This window comes from Aegilops tauschii, chromosome 1, assembly GCF_002575655.3.
Source record: "Aegilops tauschii subsp. strangulata cultivar AL8/78 chromosome 1, Aet v6.0, whole genome shotgun sequence".
Classification (NCBI taxonomy): domain Eukaryota; kingdom Viridiplantae; phylum Streptophyta; class Magnoliopsida; order Poales; family Poaceae; genus Aegilops; species Aegilops tauschii.
This window is the reverse complement of record NC_053035.3, coordinates 355,343,589-355,367,130: the sequence shown is the minus strand read 5'-3', so window position 1 is coordinate 355,367,130 and position 23,542 is coordinate 355,343,589. Positions and strand designations below refer to the sequence as shown.

The window sequence follows — 23,542 nt, the reverse complement described above, 5'->3', positions numbered from 1 at the left end:
ATCCGAGATAGAATCCATGTATCAGAACAAAGCATGGACTTTGGTGAACTTGCCCGATGATCGGCAAGCCATTGAGATAAATGGATCTTTAAGAAGAAGACGGACATGGACGGTAATGTTACCGTCTATGAAGCTCGACTTGTGGCAAAGAGTATTTTCACAAGTTCAAGGAGTTGACTACGATGAGTTTTTCTCATCCGTAGCGATGCTTAGGTCCGTCGGAATCATGTTAGCATTAGCTACATTTATGAAATCTGGCAGATGGATGTCAAAACAAGTTTCCTTACCAGTTTTCGCAAGGAAAGGTTGTATGTGATACAATCAGAAAGGTTTTGTCGATCCTAAGGATGCTAAAAGGTATGCTAGCTCCAGCGATCCTTCCATGGATCAGAGCAAGCATCTTGGAGTCAGAATATACGCTTTGATGGGGTGATCAAAGTTTTTGGGTTTATACAAAGTTTGTTAGAAACTTGTATTTACAATAAAGTGAGTGGGAGCGCTACAACATTTCTGATAAGTATATGTGAATGACATATTGATGATCCAAAATGATGTAAAAATTTCTGGAAAGCATGAAGGGTTGTTTGAAAGGAGTTTTTCAAAGGAAGACCTGGATAAAACTACTTACATATTGGGCATCAAAATCCATAGAGATAGATCAAGACGCCTGATGATACTTTCAAAAGACAGCACACCTTGACATGATTTTGAAAGAGTTCAAAATAGATCAGCAAAGAAGGAGTTCTTGGCTGTGTTACAAGGTGTGAGTATTGAGTGAGACTCAAGACCTGACCACAGCAGAAGATAGAGAAAGGACGAAGGTCGTCCCCTATGCTTTAGACATAGGCTCTATAGTATGCTATGCTGTGTACCGCACATGTAGTGTGCCTTGCCATGAGTTGGTCAAGAGGGTACAATGGTGATCCGGGAAAGGATCTCATGACAGCGGTCAAACTTATCCTTAGTACCTAGTGGATTAAGGAATTTTCTCGATTATGGAGGTGGAAAGGAGTTCGTCGTAAAGGGTTACGTCGATGCGAACTTTGACACTAATCCGGATGACTCTGAGTAGTAAACCGGATTCGTATAGTAGAGCAATTATTTGAAATGGCTCCAAATAGCGCGTGGTAGCATCCACAAGATGACATAGATATTCGTAAAGCACACGGTTCTGAAAGGTTCAGACCCGTTGACTAATAACCTCTCTCACAAGCATAACATGACCAAACCAGAACACATTGAGTGATAATCACATAGTGATGTGAACTAGATCGTTGACTCTAGTAAACTCTTTAGATGTTGGTCACATGGTGATGTGACCAGTGAGTGTTAATCACATGGTGATGTGAACTAGATTATTGACTCTAGTGCAAGTGGGAGACTGTTGGAAATATGCCCTAGAGGCAATAATAAATGGTTATTATTATATTTCTTTGTTCATGGTAATTGTCTATTATTCATGCTATAATTGTATTGTCCGGAAATCGTAATACATGTGTGAATACATAGACCACAACCTGTCCCTAGTAAGCCTCTAGTTGACTAGCTCGTTGACCAACAGATAGTCATGGTTTCCTAACTATGGACATTGGATGTCATTGATAACAGGATCACATCATTAGGAGAATGATGTGATGGACAAGACCCAACTTAAGCATAGCATAAAAGATCGTGTAGTTTCGTTTGCTAGAGCTTTTCCAATGTCAAGTATCTTTTCCTTAGACCATGAGATCGTGCAACTCCCGGATACCGTAGGAGTGCTTTGGGTGTGCCAAACGTCACAACGTAACTAGGTGACTATAAAGGTGCATTACGGGTATCTCCGAAAGTGTCTGTTGGGTTGGCACGGATCGAGACTGGGATTTGTCACTCCGTGTGACGGAGAGGTATCTCTGGGCCCACTCGGTAATGCATCATCATAATGAGCTCAATGTGACTAAGGCGTTAGTCACGGGATCATGCATTGCGGTACGAGTAAAGAGACTTGCCGGTAACGAGATTGAACAAGGTATTGGGATACCGACGATCGAATCTCGGGCAAGTAACATACCGATTGACAAAGGGAATTGCATGCGGATTGATTGAATCCTCGACACCGTGGTTCATCCGATGATATCATCGTGGAACATGTGGGAGCCAACATGGGTATCCAGATCCCGCTGTTGGTTATTGACCGGAGAAGCGTCTCGGTCATGTCTGCATGTCTCCCGAACCCGTAGGGTCTACACACTTAAGGTCCGGTGACGCTAGGGTTGTAGAGATATATGTATGCGGAAACCCGAAAGTTGTTCGGAGTCCCGGATGAGATCCCGGACGTCACGAGAGGTTCCGAAATGGTCCGGAGGTAAAGATTTATATATGGGAAGTGTTATTTTGGTCGCCGGAAAAGTTTCGCGCTTTATCGGTATTGTACCGGGAGTGCCGAAAGGGGTCCGGGGGTCCACCAAGGGGGTCCACCAGCCCCGGGGGGCCACATGGGCTGTAAGGGGTGCGCCTTGGCCTATATGGGCCAAGGGCACCAGCCCCAAGAGGCCCATGCGCAAGAGATAAGAAAAAGGGAGAGTCCTAAAGGGGGAAGGCACCTCCGAGGTGCCTTGGGGGGAAGGACTCCCCCCTGGCCGCACCCTTCCTTGGAGGAAGGGGCAAGGCTGCGCCCCCCCTCTCCCTTGGCCCTATATATAGTGGGGGGAAGGGAGGGCAGCAAGATCTAAGCCTTGGGCACCTCCCTCCTCCCCTGCAACACCTCTCTCTCTCTCGCAGAAGCTTGGCGAAGCCCTGCCGGAGACCCGCTACATCCACCACCACGCCGTCGTGCTGTTGGATCTCCATCAACCTCTCCTCCCCCTTGCTGGATCAAGAAGGAGGAGACGTCGCTGCACCGTACGTGTGTTGAACGCGGAGGTGCCGTCCGTTCGGCACTCGGTCATCGGTGATTTGGATCACGGCGAGTACGACTCCGTCATCCACGTTCATTGGAACGCTTCCGCTCGCGATCTACAAGGGTATGTAGATGCACTCCTTTCCCCTCGTTGCTAGTAGACTCCATAGATGCATCTTGGTGATCGTAGGAAAATTTTAAATTATGCTACGATTCCCAACAGCCCTCTTCCCTTCATTCATGTTGATGGCCTCAGCAACAGCCTGCTCAGACCACTGCCCGTTGTTACTCGCAAACACAACTGCCCCACGCAGAAGACCAACGTTTCCTTTTGAATCCTTTTGGCCGAGATTCCCACACTTTCATGAAACCGTTGAAAGAGATTGGCAACGGCATGTTAATCACACCTGCCCCATCATCAAGCTAAAGAAGAAAATGCAGAGGACAACACATGATCTGAAAATTTGGGCCAAGTCACTCTTTAGTGATGCAAAAGTTCAGTTTCACTTGGCATGTGAGGTGATTCTTCGGCTTGACGTTGCTCAAGAGAGAAGCAGGCTGACCCAAAATGAATTCCTATTAAGAAAGCATCTCAAACTCAGGATACTTGGACTGGCAGCAGTGGAAAGAGCACGAAAAAGACAGGCCTCAAGGATCACCTGGCTCAAGGCGGGAGATGCACACACGACATTTTTTCAAGCAAAGATCAACTCAAGAAGAAGGAAGAACTTTATTCATTCACTGCAAATGGACACAATCACAGCCACGACCCATGAGGAGAAAGCTTCAAATTGCTCACAACCATTTTGCGAACCTATTGGGAAGAAAAGAGGCAAGACAGTGCTCCATCAACTGGGAGGAATTGGACATGCCAAGCCTGCAAAACGAGGGATTGGACAACCCTTTCTCTGAACCTGAAATCTGGGCTGCTGTCATGGCATCCCCGACCGACAAAGCGCCAGGGCCCGATGGCTTCTGGGGGACATTCTTCGGAGCATGCTGGAACACAATAAAGGATGATGTTATTGCTGTTTTTGATCACTTCTATAGGTTGGCAGATGGAAACTTCGCAGAGATTAACACGGCCATGATCGTGCTCATACCAAAGAAGGACGGGGCCAACAAAATGAGTGAGTTCAGACCTATAATCCTCATCCACTCCATTGCTAAACTGATCACAAAGGTGCTTTCCATGAGATTGGTGGTTGTTATAGATAGGATAATCTCGCCTGCACAGACGGCTTTCCTGTGAAGAAAGTGTATCCACGATAGCTATTTATATGTTCAGAATTCTATCTGAGCTCTTCACATGAATAAAACTCCGGCGCTCATACTCAAATTAGACATAGCTAGAGCTTTTGATAGTATATCATGGGAGTACATCATGGAGTTACTACAGAGGCTAGGTTTTTTGGCTAGGTGGAGAGATTGGATTGCCCTGCTACTCTCATCCTCCTCCTCGACTTGCATCATCAATGGTGATCCGGGATACTGCGTCATACACCTGCGAGGGCTACGGCAAGGAGATCCCCTCTCGCCGCTGCTGTTCATCCTTTGCATCGACCCATTGCACCGCCTTCTCGAGGCGGCCACTAGGACGGGCGTTCTGAACCCGATCCTGGGCACGGCAACGAGGATGCGCACAAGCATGTATGCCGACGCCGCCGTCATTTTCATAAACCCAGTACGATAGGAAGTTGATAGCCTCCGTGTCAACCTCTCCAAGTCCTCGACAGTCCCCATCAGATGCGACGACATAGACATAGGAGCGGTCCTGCAAAATTTTGGCAACACCACGGCGGCTTTTCCAATTAGATACCTAGGTCTCCCAGTTACGATCGGGCGTATTAGGCTAGTTCATCTTCAACCAATTCTGGACGGAATCAGAGCTTGACTTGCAGGTTGGAAGGGTAGGCTAATGCCGCAGGCAGGCAGGCATGTCCTAGTGCGCTACGTGCTCTCGGCCATGCCAACTTTCGCGTTCATAGCCCTGCATGTTCCAAAGAAGTTCTACAAAGATGTAGATAAATCGAGACAGTGGTCCCTCTGGGCGGGGGACGAGGAGATATCAGGTGGAAAATGCAAAGTAGGATGGAGCACGGTGACCATGCCGGAACAATATGGCGGTCTGGGCATCCATGATCTGCCTCGATTCACTAGAGCATTGCGATTGCGATGGCTATGGCAATCATGGAAACAACCAGATAGACCCTGGGTAGGCACGGGTACACCTTGCGACGCCTCTGACAAGACATTGTTTGCCGCATCCACTGTGGTGACCATCGGCGACAGAGCTACAACTTCCTTCCGTTTTTGCTCATGGCTGGGGGGGAGGCAGCTCTGCCAGGCCTTTCCTCCGCTCTTTGCTAGATCCATCAGGAAGAATAGAATGCTGAAAGATGCACTGCATGAAGATAGATGGATCCTAGACTTGCAACAAGGTGACCTGGATGCCATAGCTCAGCAGGAAGTGCAACTAGCGAGGGAGATCAGACAAGCTGCTATCATCTTGGAGCAGGGAACCCAAGATACAATCAAATGGACGCTCTGCAGCTCAGGCATGTACTCAATGCAATCGGCATACAACGCCCAGTTCATCAACAACCAGCCCTGCAACTTCAAAGCTGTCATGTGGATAAATCCGGGCTCCGGGCAAAATCAAGATGTTTCTCTGGTTGCTGCATCTTGACAGGCTTTGGTGCAATGATCGGCTACAATGGAGGGGCTGGGAGAATGGATACTTCTGCCCTATGTGTTTGCGCAGCCTGGAGACCTCTGTCCATCTGCTCTGGGAGTGTCCGACCGCCCTGCAGGTCTGGAGCATTGGGGCGACCTGGAATGGTTGTCCATCCTTGAGCCAAAGGACTTGGAGCACGGGCACAGCAACAACCGACAGAGTACGGAGGATTGAGGCCGCAGCTGCCCCCGGACACAGGAAGGGCGCGAAGACTATAGTGGCGCTCATCTCCTCGCATATCTGGCTGGAGTGCAACTCATGCATCTTCAGAGGAAAGCAGGCGAACGCGAGGCACATTACCGAAGCATGTAGGCACGACATGGAACAGTGGAGGATGGCAGGTGCAAGGTGCATGGAGCAACCCTTCGGGGATGTGACGTGAGAATAATAGAATATCCCCCAACGTTCACAGATTTTCATCTTAGGACGAGCTGTAATTTTTCCTTTCCGTTCTCAGCACTTGATCACTTGATCACCCCCTTTGTCATTCTCTCTTCCGCTAAAATCAATGGAAAGCCAGCATTGTTGTCTGCTTCAAAAAAATACTCTAACTGAGTTTAAATGGTAATAACTTGTGATGGCGTAGATCTAGGCCGTCGGGGGAGGGTTTCACCCGAGCGATGACAACCGTTGGATCAAGTGAAGGTTTGCTGGAACTGAGCAAGTTAACTGAATATTGTCGCTGGAGCCTGACATTACCTCCCCTAAGAATCGTCATGACCTCATGGCATTGAAGAAGAATTAGCGCGCCGTTTTGTAGTTGTCCTCTTGAAGAATTCTAGAGAGGTGTACTTGATGTAGTCGGGGTCCTCCCATGTGGCATCATCAGGAGCCAAGTTTTCCATTGTACCAGCCACTTTACAACTGCCACATTGCGCACGTGGTACTCGTCTACTGGAAGAACTAGTGTCGGAGCTGCCTTCAGAGTTCCGTCAGGATTGACCTTTAGTAAAATTGGACTAGAAATTGCTTTGGGGGCAAGTGTTGTTTTAGTTGACTTAGATGAAAAGGGTGTATTTTGATGTGTTCTAGGAATTGTAACTTGTATGCCACTTTGCCTATCTATTGTATGATCATGAGATGCTCATTCATTCCTCATCTTCAATGCTCCTCCGAAGCCAATGTAGCAAGTCTATATCGGGTCATCTTCAAATAAACCATGTCCCCCACTTTAAAAACCCTCTCAGATCTTTTCAATCGACATATCTTTTCATACGTTCTTGAGCTTGTATCAAATTGTGTTTTAGTTTGTCCCAGGATGTAGCCGATTTTGTTTCCAATAAGTCTTCTAAATCATCTGGACCAGGAATTGACATCACTGATAAGAGGGGGAGGGAGCCCATACATAGCTTGGATGGGTGACATTTTGTGGGTAGTATGGTAGGTTGTGTCGTACCAATACTCTGCTGGAGATAGCCAAGAGACCCATTTCTTTGGTTCTTCTGTTGTAGTGCATTTTAAATAAGTTTCTAGGCACTGGTTCAATCTTTTCTGTCTGCCTGACTGTTTGTGGATGGTAAGAAGAGTTATACCTCGATTCCACTTTCCATAACTTGTTGTGGAAATTTTGTCCCTATCAGACATGATCTGTCTTGGAGAACCATGCAGTTTAATAATGTTGTCAGTAAAAGCTTGATATGCCAACCGAACTAAATAAGGATGAAGTAAAGGTATATAATGGGCATATTTACGAGACTTGTCCGCTACTATCAGTATGACATCCATTCCGTGGGATTTGGGCGACCCTTCAATGAAATCCATGGATACATGAGCCCAGACCATATCTGGCACATGGAGAGGCTCCAAGAGGCCAGTGGATAGGCATTGCTCATGCTTGTACCTTTGACAAAAGGGGCATTGAGCTACAAATGTCTCAGTGTCTTTCTTTAATCCTGACCAATTAAAAATGCCCTTTATCCTTTGGTAATTGGCTCTTATGCCAGAATGTCCACCTACAAGTGAAGAGGGTAATGCAACGAGCAACTTGTTTTCTGAGTTGTTCATTTTTGCCCACAACTAGTTTTTTCCTCAGTGTCTGATAATTCCATAGGAGAGTGTGTAATCTGCAGGTGCAAAGCTGTTCTGTAACAAGAGTCATTAGCATAGTTGTGCCGTTCCGTAGGTATTGAGCCCAAATAGGAGTGACTTGGGACATAACTAAGAGATAATATTTCTTGGAGAGTGCATCAGCAGCCCTATTCAATATCCCTTTCTTATATTGGATGGAAAATCAAATTCCAGAAGTTTCATCATTAATTTGTGTTGTATACCCTCAGCCAATATTTGGTCAGAGATAAACTTCAAGGACCATTGATATGGCTTGATGATCAGCTTGTTGCCTAGGAAGTAGTGTCTCCACCTTCTTAGTGCTTCAATTGTTGGGGAACGTAGCAATAATTCAAAATTTTCCTACGTGTCACCAAGATCAATCTAGGAGATGCTAGCAACGAGAGAGAGGAAGTGCATCTTCATACCCTTGAAGGTCGCTAAGCGGAAGCGTTACAAGAACGCGGTTGGTGGAGTCGTACTCGCGGCGATTCAAATCGCGGAAGATCCGATCTAGCGCCGAACGGACGGCGCCTCCGCGTTCAACACACGTACAGCCCGGGGACGTCCCCTCCTTCTTGATCCAGCAAGGGGAGAGGAGAAGTTGAGGGAGGACTCCGGTAGCACGACGGCGTGGTGGTGGAGCTTGTGGTATTCCTGCAGGGCTTCGCCAAGCTCTACGGAGGAGAAGGAAGAGTTGGAGGAGGGAGGGGCTGCACCATGGAAGGGGTGCGGCTGCCCTCTATCTCCCTCACTACATATAGGGGGAAGGGGGTGGAGGAGGCGCCCTAGGGTTCCCTGGGGGAGGGGCGGCGGCCACAGGGGAAACCCTAGATGGGTTTGGGCGCCCCCACCCCTAGGAAACTTGCCCCCCAAGCCGGGAGGGGTGGCTGCCCTAGGGGAGGCGCCCCCACCTCTCCAGTTTACGTGAGAGGGGTTGGGAGGGGCGCACAGCCCCTTAGTGGGCTGGTGTGCCCCCTCCCCTTGGCCCATAAGCCCCCCCAACGCTTGCCGGGGCCTCCGAAACACCTTTCGGTCACGCAGGTCGTCACCCGGTACTCCCAGAACAATTCTGGACTCCAATATCCTTCGTCCAATATATCGATCTTCACCTCCGGACCATTCCGGAGTTCCTCGTCACGTCCGGGATCTCATCCGGGACTCCGAACAACCTTCTGTAACCACATACTATTTCCCATAACAACTCTAGTGTCACCGAACCTTAAGTGTGTAGACCCTACGGGTTCGGGAACCATGCAGACATGACCGAGACATCTCCTTGGCCAATAACCAACAACGGGATCTGGATACCCATGTTGGCTTCCACATGTTCCACGATGATCTCATCGGATGAACCACGATGTCGGGGATCCAATCAATCCCGTATACAATTCCCTTTGTCCACCGGTATGTTACTTGCCCGAGATTCGATCGTCGGTATCCCAATACCTCATTCAATCTCGTTACCGACAGGTCTCTTTACTCATTCCGTAACGCATGATCCCGTGGCTAACTCCTTGGTCACACTGAGCTCGTTATGATGATGCATTACCGAGTGGGCCCAGAGATACCTCTCCGTCATACGGAGTGACAAATCCCAGTCTCGATTCGTGCCAACCCAACAGACACTTTCGGGGATACCTGTAGTGCACCTTTATAGCCACCCAGTTATGTTGTGACGTTTGGTACACCCAAAGCATTCCTACGGTATCCGGGAGTTGCACAATCTCATGGTCTAAGGAAATGATACTTGACATTAGAAAAGCTCTTAGCAAACAAACTACACGATCTTGTGCTATGCTTAGGATTGGGTCTTGTCCATCACATCATTCTCCTAATGATGTGATCCCATTATCAATGACATCCAATGTCCATGGTCAGGAAACCATAACCATCTATTGATCTAGTCAACTAGAGGCTTACTAGGGACATGTTGTGGTCTATGTATTCACACATGTATTACGGTTTCCAATTAAGCATGAACAATAGACAATTATCATGAACAAGGAAATACAATAATAACCATTTTATTATTGCCTTTAGGGCATATTTCCAACATCAATAACTACCAAGGTTTCATTGTCATAGGTTGGGAGGGTAGCATTTGTAGGGCATAGTGCTTTGCTATAGTAAAAAATTGCTCTCCCTTGCTGCAACATTATAGCTCCAATGCGAGAGGCATCTGTCTCGAGGACAAAAGGTTGCCCAAAATCCGATGAAGCTAGCATAAGCGCTGATATGAGAGCATGCTTGAGTTTAATGCAAGCTTTCTCTTGGTAATCTGTCCACTTAATTGCCCTTTTTCAACAAAACATGGAGAGGCCTACAAATGATGCCATAATCCATTTGTGAAACGCGCGTAGTAGCCAGTTAGACCCAAGAAACTTCTTAGATGGGTGATGGTGTTGGGTGTTTTCCGTTCAGCAATGGCAGAGATCTTTTCGGGGTATGTGGAAAGTCCCTCTCCAGTGATCACATGACATAGGTATTCCACTTTCTCGGGCGTATGGACGGCGAGACCTTCGGTTGATGCGGGCCAAGGCGCAACTTCAGCTTCAGATCAGGCCGCCTCCCCCCTTTGCTTATTTGGCGAGTCCTCCAAGACCTGGCTTGCTCCATCGGGGGGCATCAGTTCTTCGTTGGGTGGGTACTGGTGACAGGAATGCAAGACGATAGAAATCCAAAGTCAGCCTTGCCGGCTTCGACCTAGGCGATGCCCGCGGGCGCCGCTCACCTTTCTGGAGCGCTCGCGCCGGGTCTACTTTCCCCCTTCCCCTCTACCTACCAGGTGAAAACCCCAAGTTGCCTTTTCATCTAAAAAAGTACTCCCTCCGTTCCTAAATATTTGTTTTTTTAGAGATTTCAAATGAACTACCACATACGGATGTATATAGACATATTTTAGAGTGTAGATTCACTCATTTTGCTATGTATGTAGTCACTTGTTAAAATTTCTAGGAAGACAAATATTTAGGAACGAAGAGATTATAATACGAGTAGCACATTCATAAATTTTGTTTAATTCAAAACTAGGCTCTTTCTCGAGCCTTTTCCATCTAAAAAAGTATATCATGAGTGCATAACACATTCATAATTTTTATGGTTACATCCCACCAGTCAACGGCCAAATATTCCATAAAGAATATCGCATGCGATCGAAGTATACTTTGTATGCCGGTGATAGATTTTTTTGAAACAAAGGAGGTGGCTGGGTGCCGACCTTATATTTCAAAACAGGCCAGGGCCTGATGATAAAGAACAGTTACAAAGCTTGTCCAGTGCACCCAGGTGCAAGACACAAGCGTTCTCGGAGACGAGAGGAGAAGAAGGGGGAAAAAGAAGGGGGGGGGGGGTTACATCAGGTGTTCAAAAAAAAGACTAGCCAGTTATTTTTTGGCTCCAAACCCGTAAATCATTCCTATCTCGCTGTCTTTGCGCTCTGTGACTCCAAAGATGAAGTAGGTCTGCTGCATAAAAATGAAGATATGTCACAGTCCATACTTTGGAATTGAAGACCCTGTCGTTTCTTGCATGCCAAAGGGAAATGGCACAAGCAGCGAAAGCAATATTCCATTTGCGTTTGAAGCTGAGTTGATGACCTGCTTGCTCCACAAAGGTCAAAATGTCAGGAGATGAGCATGCCAAAGTGTTCAACATCAACTTGCTCCATATAGCAGAGGCTGTAGCACATCGTAGCAGTAGGTGGTTGATGGACACAACAACAGGGCAAGCATCACAATGTGCAAACGGAGCAACCGCAGACCATCCCTTCTTCACCATGTTATCTCTGGTGTTGAGACGTCCTCGAAAAGCGAGCCAAAGGAAGATCCTATGTTTGAGGGGATCAACCGGTGATAGATTTTCGATGACTAATTCTTGCTCTTCTACGAAACCGTGTAAAAAGAATGTCACACAGATTTGCGAAGGAACAAATAATTTTGCGCCCTCAACCATATTTCGAACGGATTATATTCAGAAAATTGACACTGCTTACAAAATGCCAGCTTACACTTAAAAACTGGATTTTATATATGGTTTTGATTTCCCTATATAAACTTTGTCTTTTGCTAAGTATACAGTCCATTAAAACAGAAAATCACTCCTCTTTAGCTTTAGCTTTGCCTGATTGCCTCTCTTTATGTAGTAGCAGCATGGAAACGTGGCAGAAAGAAAAAGTCACTCGTGAGAACTCAGATCGCCGTGACCGCGTGAGATTCCCCACCGTAAAACTGCTAGCAAACGGCCCTCCGAGGGGTAGAGGACGAGCCAACAGAGCACAGCACCGCAGCAGCAGCGGCGGCGGAAAAACCCTCGCGCGTCGGCTGCCCGCTCGGCCACCGGCGCACCCCCGCCGCCGATCCGATCCCGTCGAAACTGAACTGGTAAACCCCTCCAAACTCCCACCCGCTGCCCCCTTCTCCGACTCGCATCGAGACCCGATCTGAGCAACCCCCGGCGACTCCGCAGGTCTCCCCTCCGATCCGGGCGGTCGTGGCGCCGGCATGGCGCGGTTCGAGGTGAACGGCAAGTCGGTGGAGGGCGTGGACCTGCTGCGGCGGCGCCACTGGACGGCGCGCCTCGACTTCTGGCCCTTCCTCGCGCTCTACGCGCTCTGGCTGCTGCTCGCCGTCCCGGCGCTCGACTTCACCGACGCCCTCGTCATCCTCGGCGTCCTCTCCGCCTCCCACATCCTTGCGTTCCTCTTCACCGCTTGGTCCGTCGACTTCCGGGCGTTCGTCGGGCACTCCAAGGCGAGACACCACCTCTCGCCCCCCACACAGTCAACATTATCCACACCTGTTTGGTGCGCAGTCTATATAGGGATAAACATCTTACACTTGCTTACGTTGCAGGTTAAGGACATCCATGCGGCGAACGCGTGCAAAGTAATCCCGGCGAAGTTCCTGGGGTCGAAAGAGATTGTGCCTCTGCATATACAGAAAACTGTGAGTTAGTTCTGGTTTTGCTGTGAATTGGTAGTGTTTTTGATGTTTGGTCACTGATTGTGGTTTGGGTGTCTGTTCAGGTTGCCTCATCGTCGACGTCAGGTGAGACGGAGGAGATCTACTTTGATTTCCGGAAGCAGAGATTCTTTTACTCGGCAGAGAAGGATAACTTTTTCAAGCTACGTTACCCGACAAAGGACTTATTTGGGCATTATATCAAGGGCACCGGGTATGGAACAGAGGCCAAGATTAACACTGCTATGGACAAGTGGGGGAGAAACATGTAAGCTGCTGTTTTGCTCCCTGTTTGTACACTCTTTCAGTAGTTGAGGTAGAGGACTGTAAATTGATCACTTATCATAGTTGTTGATATAGATGGCATGATCATGAACTGTAGCTTCCGCTTGGTTTTCTTTTGTTCTTTATTTCTAGAGTTGCTACATTGTAGCGGAATAGTGCCCTGAAAATGTGCAATTCGATAGGGAACTCCCAAATCGACTATGTAAAATGTACATGGTATGAAAAAAGAGATGATATTGGCAATAAAGTAGAGAAATCTTGTTGATGTGCTACGTGCCTTCTTATCACACATGCTGACATGCAGTTATAGCAGCCTCTTGTACATTACAATGCATAAACCATTAGCGAAATAGAGCCAAAACTATAAATAGTAGCTGAAGGAATTTGGAGCATTCATAAATATGTTCACCGCAAATGTGCAAATATATGATGCCCCACGCTGCTGCTGGAATTGGTTGTAATATATTTTGATGAGATTTTACTGTATGGACCATGAATATTTGGGTTAATAATATGAGAATTGAAACAGAGAATACATATTACTGTATTTGATTATTGTATATAGTTGTAAAATATTTTTTGAATATAAGTATATAGTATAATAAAATGGAAATGACTTGAGACCTTTTCCATGTATGGTTGCATGTTGACTTGGACCTTTTCCCATGGATGGTTGCATGCTGAGTTGGACCTTTCCCATGAATGGTTTCATGTTAAGGTGTCATGTTTGCATGTTGAGAAAAGTAGGTTAGTGGGAATCACCTACTTAGTTATTATATAGGATTCAATTCTCATGCATGCAAAATATCATAAAATCACTTAAATAAGAAATATGTTGCTGTTCTGGAACGAATTATGAATATTGAATGGGTGCAAAACATGTGTCTGTAGTGGCATTTTCTAGGAGAACCTACTGTAAGTGAACATAAACTATCTGTCTAGGAAAGTTCAAATATTGGCAATGGAGGTTGATGCTTGATGCACTTTAATGCGATCAAGGAGAATTATCTGTATATCAGTATTTTGCTCAGTGTATTGAATCGAGTATCTAGCTTTGCACGCTTAAGCTTTTGCCATACACCTGTTTAGCTATAGTGGCTAATGCCTGTAAATTGTTTCCTCTAGATTTGAGTATCCACAGCCCACATTTCAGAAATTAATGAAGGAACAATGCATGGAGCCCTTTTTCGTTTTCCAGGTTAGTCTATTTCTCACCTGACCTGCATTTTGCTTATATGTCTTTTCTTTTTCTAACAGTGAGCTCTTACTCTACAGGTTTTCTGTGTTGGCCTTTGGTGTCTGGATGAGTATTGGTACTACAGTTTGTTTACACTTTTCATGCTCTTCCTATTTGAGTCTACTATGGCAAAGAATAGATTGAAGACATTGACTGAGCTTAGGCGTGTGAAAGTTGATAATCAGATTGTGTTGACTTACCGCTGTGGAAAGTATGCCTTATTCATTTGAATTAGTGCTTACACTGTTCAAGTATATATCACATCCTAATAATGCATTTATTTATTCAGATGGGTTAAAATCTCAGGCACAGAACTACTACCTGGAGATATTGTGTCAATAGGCCGCTCGCCTAGTGGTGAAGATAGATCTGTACCAGCAGATATGCTATTACTGGCTGGATCTGCCATAGTAAATGAAGCTATTCTTACAGGAGAGTCTACTCCACAGTGGAAGGTTTTCTTCTATCGTCCACCCCCCCTCTTCTGATCGTGCTAATTATATGACTTCCTTTTGTTTGGGGTAATTAGGACTTCCAATCATACTTGTTTTTATAAGATGGAATCATACTCGCTAGTTCCATTCTGCAAGTTGTTTTCATTCCTAATTTGGAGTGAAACATTCCTGTTCTGATGTGCCATTCAGACCTTCAACAAATATTCCTTTTTAGAAAGCTGCATACACACTCCTTTGAAATATACTTACGTTTCTAATTGTACACCAGACATGCATATATTAGATATAAAATAACGGTTTGCATGTAATATTAAAATATGGAAATTGGATTACTTAACAAATACCTTATGCAGTTATGCGTGTGAGCAAGGTACAAGGTAGCAATGATATAGGTAATATAAGAAGGGTTTCCAGCCCACCATTTGAGGAGACAATGTGGCTGTAACATAAATGATGGGGTTCAAACATCACCTCTAACTGAATGAGCTGGTATTATTCTCAAAAAAGAAAGAAAGAGCCAATATGTGGTGAAGCAGAACAAAACTGCTTTTTTTCCATTTTTCTACCGAAATTTACCTGCCCAAACGATTCTGGCCAGAAAAGTATGCTTCCAAGACAGATGAAGTATATTGTGTTAATCCAACTATAGCATCTAAGTACCGTTTTTCCTTTTCTGAGACATGTTTTATTACTATACCCCTAGTATTTTGTTCATCTCGCTCTAGCTCTGAATGATCATCTTCTCCTATATAGGTCTCAGTTGCTGGCCGTGGCCCTGACGAAATGTTATCGATAAAGAGAGATAAGAATCATATCCTATTTGGTGGCACAAAGATATTGCAACACACGCCAGATAAGGTAGATGTATCATATATCTGTCATGCTAACGAGAGCTATCCTTAATAGCTTTATAGTATCGTTGACTCCTTTTCTTCTATACAGTCTGTAAATCTTCGGGCACCTGATGGTGGTTGTGTAGCTTTTGTATTGAGAACTGGATTTGAGACTAGCCAGGGAAAATTGATGAGAACTATCTTATTCTCAACTGAGAGGGTAACTTCCTTTCCTGAATGAAAAATAAATCTGACTTCTGAGTATGCAAATTTAAAGCTAACATTTGATCTGTGTGACAGGTTACTGCAAATAGCAAGGAAAGTGGGTTGTTTATACTATTTTTGCTATTCTTTGCGATAATTGCATCAGGCTATGTGCTTATGAAGGTAATATCAGATAGCAACACCATCGATAAATCCATTGATCTTTCAGTTGCATACTATCTTTTTAAATTATGTACTTTGTTTTATCGTTGAAGTGTCTGTGTATTCATATATAGGGACTGGAGGATCCCACAAGAAGCAGATATAAACTTTTTTTAAGTTGTTCACTTATTCTGACTTCTGTGATTCCTCCTGAACTGCCAATGGAGCTGTCCATAGCAGTTAATACATCTTTAATTGCTTTAGTACGGCGTGGCATTTTCTGCACGGAACCATTCAGAATACCATTTGCTGGGAAGGTTAGTAAGAGAACCATGTTGTGCTCCTCTTTCTTCTTTCTGTACAAGCTCTTACAAGTTCTCTCCTACCAGGTTGACATATGCTGCTTCGATAAGACTGGAACATTGACATCGGATGATATGGTGAACTATGTTCTTGTCAATAAAAAAACATTTGGTTGGAGGTTTGTTAACAAATGAACCCCGTATTTCAGGAGTTCCAAGGAGTTGTTACTTTGGAAAGCGACGCAGAATTAATATCTGACGCAAATAAGTTGCCTCTCCGCATTCAAGAAGTGCTATCCAGCTGCCATGCATTGGTATTTGTGGACAACAAACTGGTATGTGTTGTGTGATAAGCACCAATAGCTGTCTACATGAAGCATAATCAAAGAAGTTTACATGCCTTTCTAAATGGTATATTCCATTTTGTTAAAGGTTGGTGACCCCCTTGAAAAAGCTGCAATAAAAGGCATAGACTGGATCTACACCTCTGATGAGAAAGCCATGTCTAGGAGGTAAGCCATCATCTCTTGTTGCGCATATATAATTATGTCAGCAATTGCACACTTGATTAAGTTGTTAGAGAGATATATGTATTATACTAGGTTTCTTGTAGTTCCTTTTTTGTATTTCTGGATTCCTAGTTTATGTCCTCTACTTGTGTATATATGGCCCTAGAGCCTTGGCAATAGATCAAGTCTGCTGCCCCCATAACATGGTATCAAGGGCCTACTAGTCCTTCGGTTTTTTTATGAAAATGATAGGCGTTCTTTTATTCCATCAAACAAATTGAAATTATTGAAGTTTCCCTGTTTGTAATTCAACTAGTCTCGAGTCCTACTCCCTTCATGTCACTGTAATTGTCCCCCGCCCCGGGAGAATCTGTTTCAAATTATCTCCCCGCTGTAGAAATCAAGTTTAGTGATGGCTGTGGTTCCACTCACCCTTGCTTAAATGCTTTTAAAAAAGGTTAGTAGGTTTTTAGTCTGAATATTGGTAGGGGCATGCATTGGCATTGCATGGTGAGCTGAGGACAGTTATAGTAGGACAGGGGAGTATTACTACTTTATGGGAAAATTATTATTCATGAATCATTATTGTATTTTGCAATGCAAACATAGAATCAGTTGGATCTTTGATTGACTAATACTTTTTTGATACCTTGGTCGACACCAGCGAGAAATTTCTTATTGTATATGTGGTAAAGGTGTGGTACACCCCATCTTGAGTTCTTAACTATCTTACCTCTGATTATAGACTTATAATAACATGCTGCCAACAATGACTATCCTTTCCCTTTTCTGAACTCAGTCCAGTAATATCATGAGGAGTTATTATATATTTTACTTGGATATTAAAAGATTTTAGCTGACTAGTCTTCGTTGCAGGCCTGGTGGCCAACCTGTACAGATTGTACACAGATATCACTTTGCTTCTCACTTGAAGAGAATGTCTGTTATTGTCCGTATCCAGGAGAAATTTTATGCTTTCATAAAGGTAAGGTTACCACAGTCTAAATGAAATTATCGATCCGGTTCTTAGACACTTGGGATTGTTCAGAAACTGCTTCTTTAGGCCTTGTTTCATGATTTTGGCATGAAGAAATTAGTGTCCTCTTGTTCATGGACATCTCTAAATTACTTTTAGAGCAAAGGAAATAAAAAATGATCTCCAGAGGGTTTGGGCTTGGGTTCCTTGTGGATGTGTTTAGCCATTGGTGGTTTGCCATCTTTGCAATCCTTATGTTTTAGATGGAAAACGAAGCGGGATCCACCATATAAGTAATCTATTTATGCCTTGTTCTTTTCTTTTTCCCCAACTCTTATTTAGTTACGTAAAATAAAGATAACTTAGCCAGTTGAGTGGCCACAAAGAGACCATCCATTGGTTTAAATTATTATATTTTATCCCACCAAAAGTATTACAACGAGATGAGTCAATGGTTCAATCCATCCTTCTGTTTTTTTAGTTCTATATATTGAGTGTGTTGAGAACTGAAATTGAGTTACAAACAAAAAGTTGAATGATTGTAACTCCTGAGTTACCTAGGTCAGAGAATAGTCTTTGGCTATGTTCCTTTTGAATAATTTGTGGCCCATCAGAGCAGGCCTGTCTAAGCTGTTTTTCTGGTCGCGATCCTCATAACTTTAACTCGTTCCATCTTTTGTTTTGTTTGACCTTTTCCAGTTAACTGTTAAGAATATCGCCTTTTTATTTTTTTTGTGGTTTCCAGGGTGCACCGGAGACCATTCAGGAGAGGTTAGTTGATCTACCTGCTGCGTATGTGGAAACATACAAAAAATACACGCGTCAGGGCTCCCGGGTCTTGTCTCTTGCGTACAAACTGCTTCCGGAGATGCCTGTAAGTTCTCATTGAAGTATAATGGTTCCTTTATTTTTCTTTTAGTACTACTGTTTGTCTAAATTTCCCAAGCCATTAGATAGCATAGCATTTTAAGTAAAGATCAAGGAGCAACACTTTCTTTTCAACCTTTCTTTATTTGTTGTGTAGGAACCATATGAGTTCCAACTATCAGTCAATTTTCCTTTTGAGTTTAATTTTGCAGATGATCCAGTGGTATCCTGCATGCATGTAGCTTGCGGTGAAAATTCTCTGCCATTAGCACTAGACACTGGAATCATATGAATTGGTGCTGACAAACTAGTTTAAAGTATGGTGGTTAGCGTTGTGTTAACATTGAAACGCAAAAAACACCAGTGGGGAATAAATCAGTATCCATTTCAATATATACCCATGTGTTTAACTGATGCACAGCATGTTTGCAAATTAAGCTACTAGTACTGTTTTGTAGAAGGGTGAAGTAGCAAGTCTCCAGGTGTTGTGGGATAGTGATGTTCCCTTGTTTTGATGATCGTAGGTCCGCACTGTAGATATTGGTAGTGTTACTTGGTCCACGGCATTGCGATCAGCAGTTATCAGAAAATCATTCATTACTTAGATAGTTGTGAACTGTGATGCATATTTACTTGGAAGCCAGTGAGATATTACTACATTAGCAATTCGTAACTTTCATGTTACTAACATTTTTAGAAGAACATAGTTGCTAGTTGTTTTCCTTCAGTGTAAGTAATATTAGGCCTGGGCATTCGCAAGTAGTTGCATTTTATTCTTAGTTGATATCTTTTTGTTTGAATTTGTACTAGAAGTTTATCTGGTACGAGTCGTTTGACCTCCTGGTATTTGAATAACAGGTTAGTGAAGCTAGAAGTCTGGAAAGGGATCAAGTGGAGAGTGACTTAATTTTTGCTGGTTTTGCGGTAACTAACCCTAAAATAGTGAAATTATGCTCCAATGACTTATTTGAAGATTTTTAAATGGTTTTCTTGGGTCATTTTTGCAACCAGGTCTTCAACTGTCCTATAAGGAGTGATTCTGCCTCTGTCTTGCTCGAACTGGAACAATCTTCGCATGACTTGGTATATCCGCCCATTCTTAAAGTTACTTGTCATTCTGTAGTGACAACTAAGCATCTTCATGCTTCCTTAAACATGTCCTGGGCGGAGTGTTTTTACACCAGTAATATGACCAAAGCTTTGGTTCCTATTGATTTATCAGTAGCAATAACGTGTGAATAATTACAATGGAACTTTTCTGTTTTGTTTGATTAAAGTGCTCATCACCTCCATAATGTATTAGGTTATGATCACCGGGGACCAAGCTTTGACTGCTTGTCATGTTGCTAGCCAAGTGAATATCTGTTCGAAGCCGGTTCTAATTTTAACACGGATGAAGACTAGTGGATTCGAGTGGGTTTCCCCCGATGAAACTGATAGAGTTCCATACAGGTAACAATTTATATGCATTGGGTTGTGCTATGATGAGTGCTTAGTGTTTGTACTAAGCTTTTCTATAATTTTTAAATTAGTACCCTGGCAAAGATTCTTGCTATTCAGGGCTATCATGTCTATTCTTTTTTCCATGGGAAAAGAAAGATGTTTACGCATTGGTGTTAGGAGACATTTTTTTTATTTGTTGAAAAATGGAAAAGGAAGATCTGCTGGATTTCCCTATTAGCATGTGCATTCCAAACTTCTCCTCCCCCCACTGCACATGTAAATGGGGACTAGGTAACTATGACTTCGGGCCTGTTTGGCTATCCACCAGTTCCGCGGAATTACAGGATCTGTAGAGCACCTATTTTCCAGCTCCACTATTTTAGCCTGCAGCTCCGCCAGCTCCGCGAGCTGAGTCTGGAGCGGAGGGACTCCGAACACTCCCTTCATCTATGCTATCGCGAGAACTATGTAAACACATATCTTGTTTGGTGACATTTCTAATATCTTGCATATATTGTTTTGTAGAGCTGAGGAGGTTAAAGAATTATCAGAATCACATGATCTTTGCATTAGTGGGGACTGCTTTGAAATGCTACAAAGGACCGATGCTGTTGTCCAAGTCATTCCTCATGTGAAGGTAAGTGAGAACATATTGTATACCTTCTCAAACTATGAAGGCCCTGATTTACATTATAAGCGTCGTTGTTTCAGGTTTTTGCGCGCGTTGCTCCAGAACAGAAAGAACTTGTACTGACAACATTTAAGACTGTTGGGAGGATGACACTGATGTGTGGAGATGGAACCAATGATGTTGGTGCACTGAAACAGGTCTGTACCTGGCTCATATCCTGGTTTAATTCACTCTTTTTTCTCATAATTATTCAATGCTATGATTGTGCTCATTACACACACAATGACACAAACGGTTGTTAGTCATGCACTCATGCCAGGGATTGACTTGATCTCAAACATGTATGGCGGTTTCGATGTGATATTCTTCTTACAACATTGCCCTTTATGTATATATTCTCTATGATTCTTAGAAAGGAAGCCGAATATGGAACTCACGCTAATGATGGACTTGATCTTTAACTTGTCTGGCAACTTTGGTCTGATATTTCTTACTACAACTTTGTCTTTTATTTACATATGCTCATTCCACAGAAACAGTTACTCATTCGGTTAATTCAGATTATTTGCTAAAAATCTGTTTTGGCCTCTACAATATGGAAGCCAAATGAATCGCATAGAAAGGAATCACCTAATCTAAAAAACTGAAATTGTTTGTTTTGGTTGTCTCGGTTACCCGAAATTAACAAAAAAAAAAAAGACCAAGAAGCTACAGATTGGATATCTGGAAATCGATTTCAATCGCCCCATCACCCAACTGCATACAAGAATGAAATCAGAGAAGAAGGCTGCAGACATAGAAGAGAAAAACACAATAACTCTGGATTATTGTGTCCTTTGCCTTCTAGATCTTTTGCCTGCACTTCCGAGAATGAGTAGGCCTTAGCTCATGCTCTGTTTTTGCTGTGGTCATCTCTGGTGTTCGTGCATTTATGCAGAGATGCAATCCAGCCACCTATTATTATGGCTACAGCCATTCACTTCACCAGTTTGCCTGCCATCCCGCAGTGGAGAGAACTCAGACCTAGGGTAGTAAGCTCCTATGGAGCAGCTTATGGGCCACATCATTCCCACAAAGTTGGTTGGTAAACGTTATACAAGGAGTCCACTGTGCAATGGTTGGAGAAGCAAGTATTAGTTGTAAGTTAGCGTCTTGGTAATACTTTTATTGTCTGATAAGCTTGTAAAATTGAACCGAACTTCTTGCACTTATATTTTAATTAGTGGGGTATGAGAAGCATAGCATATTGAACATATCGAGCAAGTTTGAGCCACAAACGCATGTCCATGTATTGTTTTTATGCAGGCTGGACCTATATTAGCCTGGCATTTGGTTCCATTTTGCCAAATTCTGAAATATAGTTGTTCTGCACTTATTCTGAATATAGTTGTTCTGCGACCTTCGCTGTAGGACACTCAAAGGTTACTTGATAAATTTCTTGACCTGGGCAGTCCTATCTACTGTTTTGTTAGCATATTGATGTGAACATATTGTTTCTGTTCTTGAGTGTTACCAATGGAAGATAGGATATATGTTATACACCTTCTGACAATATATTGATGTGAAATTCTTAATTTTCAGGCACATGTTGGCATAGCTCTGTTAAATGCTGAACCGGTGCAGAAAGCTGGCTCGAAATCTCAGTCATCCAAACTTGAAAGCAAATCAGGGAAGCTGAAAAAACCGAAACCTGCTAACGAGTCATCATCGCAATTGGTTCCACCAGCTAGCAGTTCCGCTAAAGCACCCAGCAGCCGCCCCTTGACTGCTGCTGAGAAACAGCGCGAAAAGCTGCAGAAGATGTTAGATGAAATGAATGATGAAAGTGATGGCCGCTCAGCACCGATTGTAAAGCTTGGGGATGCATCCATGGCCTCGCCTTTCACAGCAAAGCATGCCTCTGTTGCCCCCACGCTTGATATCATCCGCCAGGGGCGAAGCACCCTAGTCACTACACTCCAAATGTTCAAGATTCTTGGACTCAACTGCCTTGCAACAGCATACGTTCTCAGTGTAATGTACTTGGATGGTGTGAAACTGGGTGATGTTCAAGCTACAATCAGTGGTGTCTTCACTGCAGCATTTTTCCTCTTCATCTCCCATGCTCGCCCACTTCAAGCACTGTCTGCAGAGCGCCCTCATCCTAACATCTTTTGTGCATACGTCTTCCTTTCCATTCTTGGCCAGTTTGCAATGCACTTGTTCTTCTTGATGTCAGCTGTCAACTTAGCATCCAAGTATATGCCAGAGGAATGCATTGAGCCTGATTCAGAGTTCCATCCAAACCTCGTCAACACAGTTTCATACATGGTGAACATGATGATCCAGGTGGCAACTTTTGCTGTGAACTACATGGGCCACCCATTCAACCAGAGCATATCGGAGAACAAGCCATTCAAGTATGCTCTCTATTCAGCTGTTGTTTTCTTCACGGTGATCACATCGGATATGTTCAGGGATCTGAACGACTACATGAAGCTCGAGCCCTTGCCTGAAGGAATGAGGAGCAAACTGCTGCTTTGGGCTATGCTTATGTTTTGCGGTTGCTATGGATGGGAGCGCTTCTTGCGGTGGGCGTTCCCAGGCAAGATGCCAGCGTGGGAGAAGCGCCAGAAACAGGCGGTTGCAAACCTAGACAAGAAGCAGGCATAGGATCTTGCATTCTTTTTTTCCATCACTGTTTGATTCTTCACCCTCCGCTGGCCAAGGCAGCGATCTTGTCACAAGTAAACTGATGATGATTTGGCATAGTTGCACTCTAATGTGTAGTTTAGGAGAATTTTGTCAGACTCTTGAGCCCTATTTGTAGGAGGATATAGGGTTGATACCTACTCAACATACATGCCTGGTATGGAGGGTCAGAATTTTCAGATTCCATACCTTGTGCTAATGATGACATGAATATGCATGAAGATACCATTGAGGACACACCGACACAGTATGATTTATGAGTCATCTGTCTGCTGTTATAAGTTACTCCTATTTGATATTGCAGTCTCTCGAGGACCTGCTACCC

General features: G+C 44.0%; 1 protein-coding gene across 2 annotated transcripts; it reads left to right on the top strand.

Annotated features, from left to right (window-relative positions):
* The first annotated feature begins 11,799 nt into the window (after positions 1-11,799).
* LOC109744842 (probable manganese-transporting ATPase PDR2) lies at positions 11,800-23,454 on the top strand. Of its 2 annotated transcripts, XM_020303983.4 has the most exons (22): positions 11,800-12,043; positions 12,129-12,412; positions 12,515-12,607; positions 12,688-12,890; positions 14,033-14,105; positions 14,183-14,355; positions 14,434-14,599; positions 15,353-15,457; positions 15,542-15,652; positions 15,733-15,819; positions 15,933-16,115; positions 16,188-16,238; positions 16,310-16,435; positions 16,533-16,612; positions 17,486-17,594; positions 18,331-18,459; positions 19,311-19,376; positions 19,464-19,535; positions 19,756-19,904; positions 20,421-20,532; positions 20,607-20,723; positions 22,108-23,454. In XM_020303983.4, the coding sequence occupies exons 2-22, from the start codon at positions 12,164-12,166 to the stop codon at positions 23,176-23,178; spliced, it is 3,525 nt and encodes a 1,174-aa protein (XP_020159572.1). In that variant the 5' UTR covers positions 11,800-12,043; positions 12,129-12,163; the 3' UTR covers positions 23,179-23,454. The 2 variants fall into 2 exon arrangements, with proteins under 2 accessions (XP_020159572.1, XP_073354208.1); XM_073498107.1 differs by having other exon boundaries at positions 11,844-12,043; positions 12,129-12,607.
* Positions 23,455-23,542: the final 88 nt, after the last annotated feature.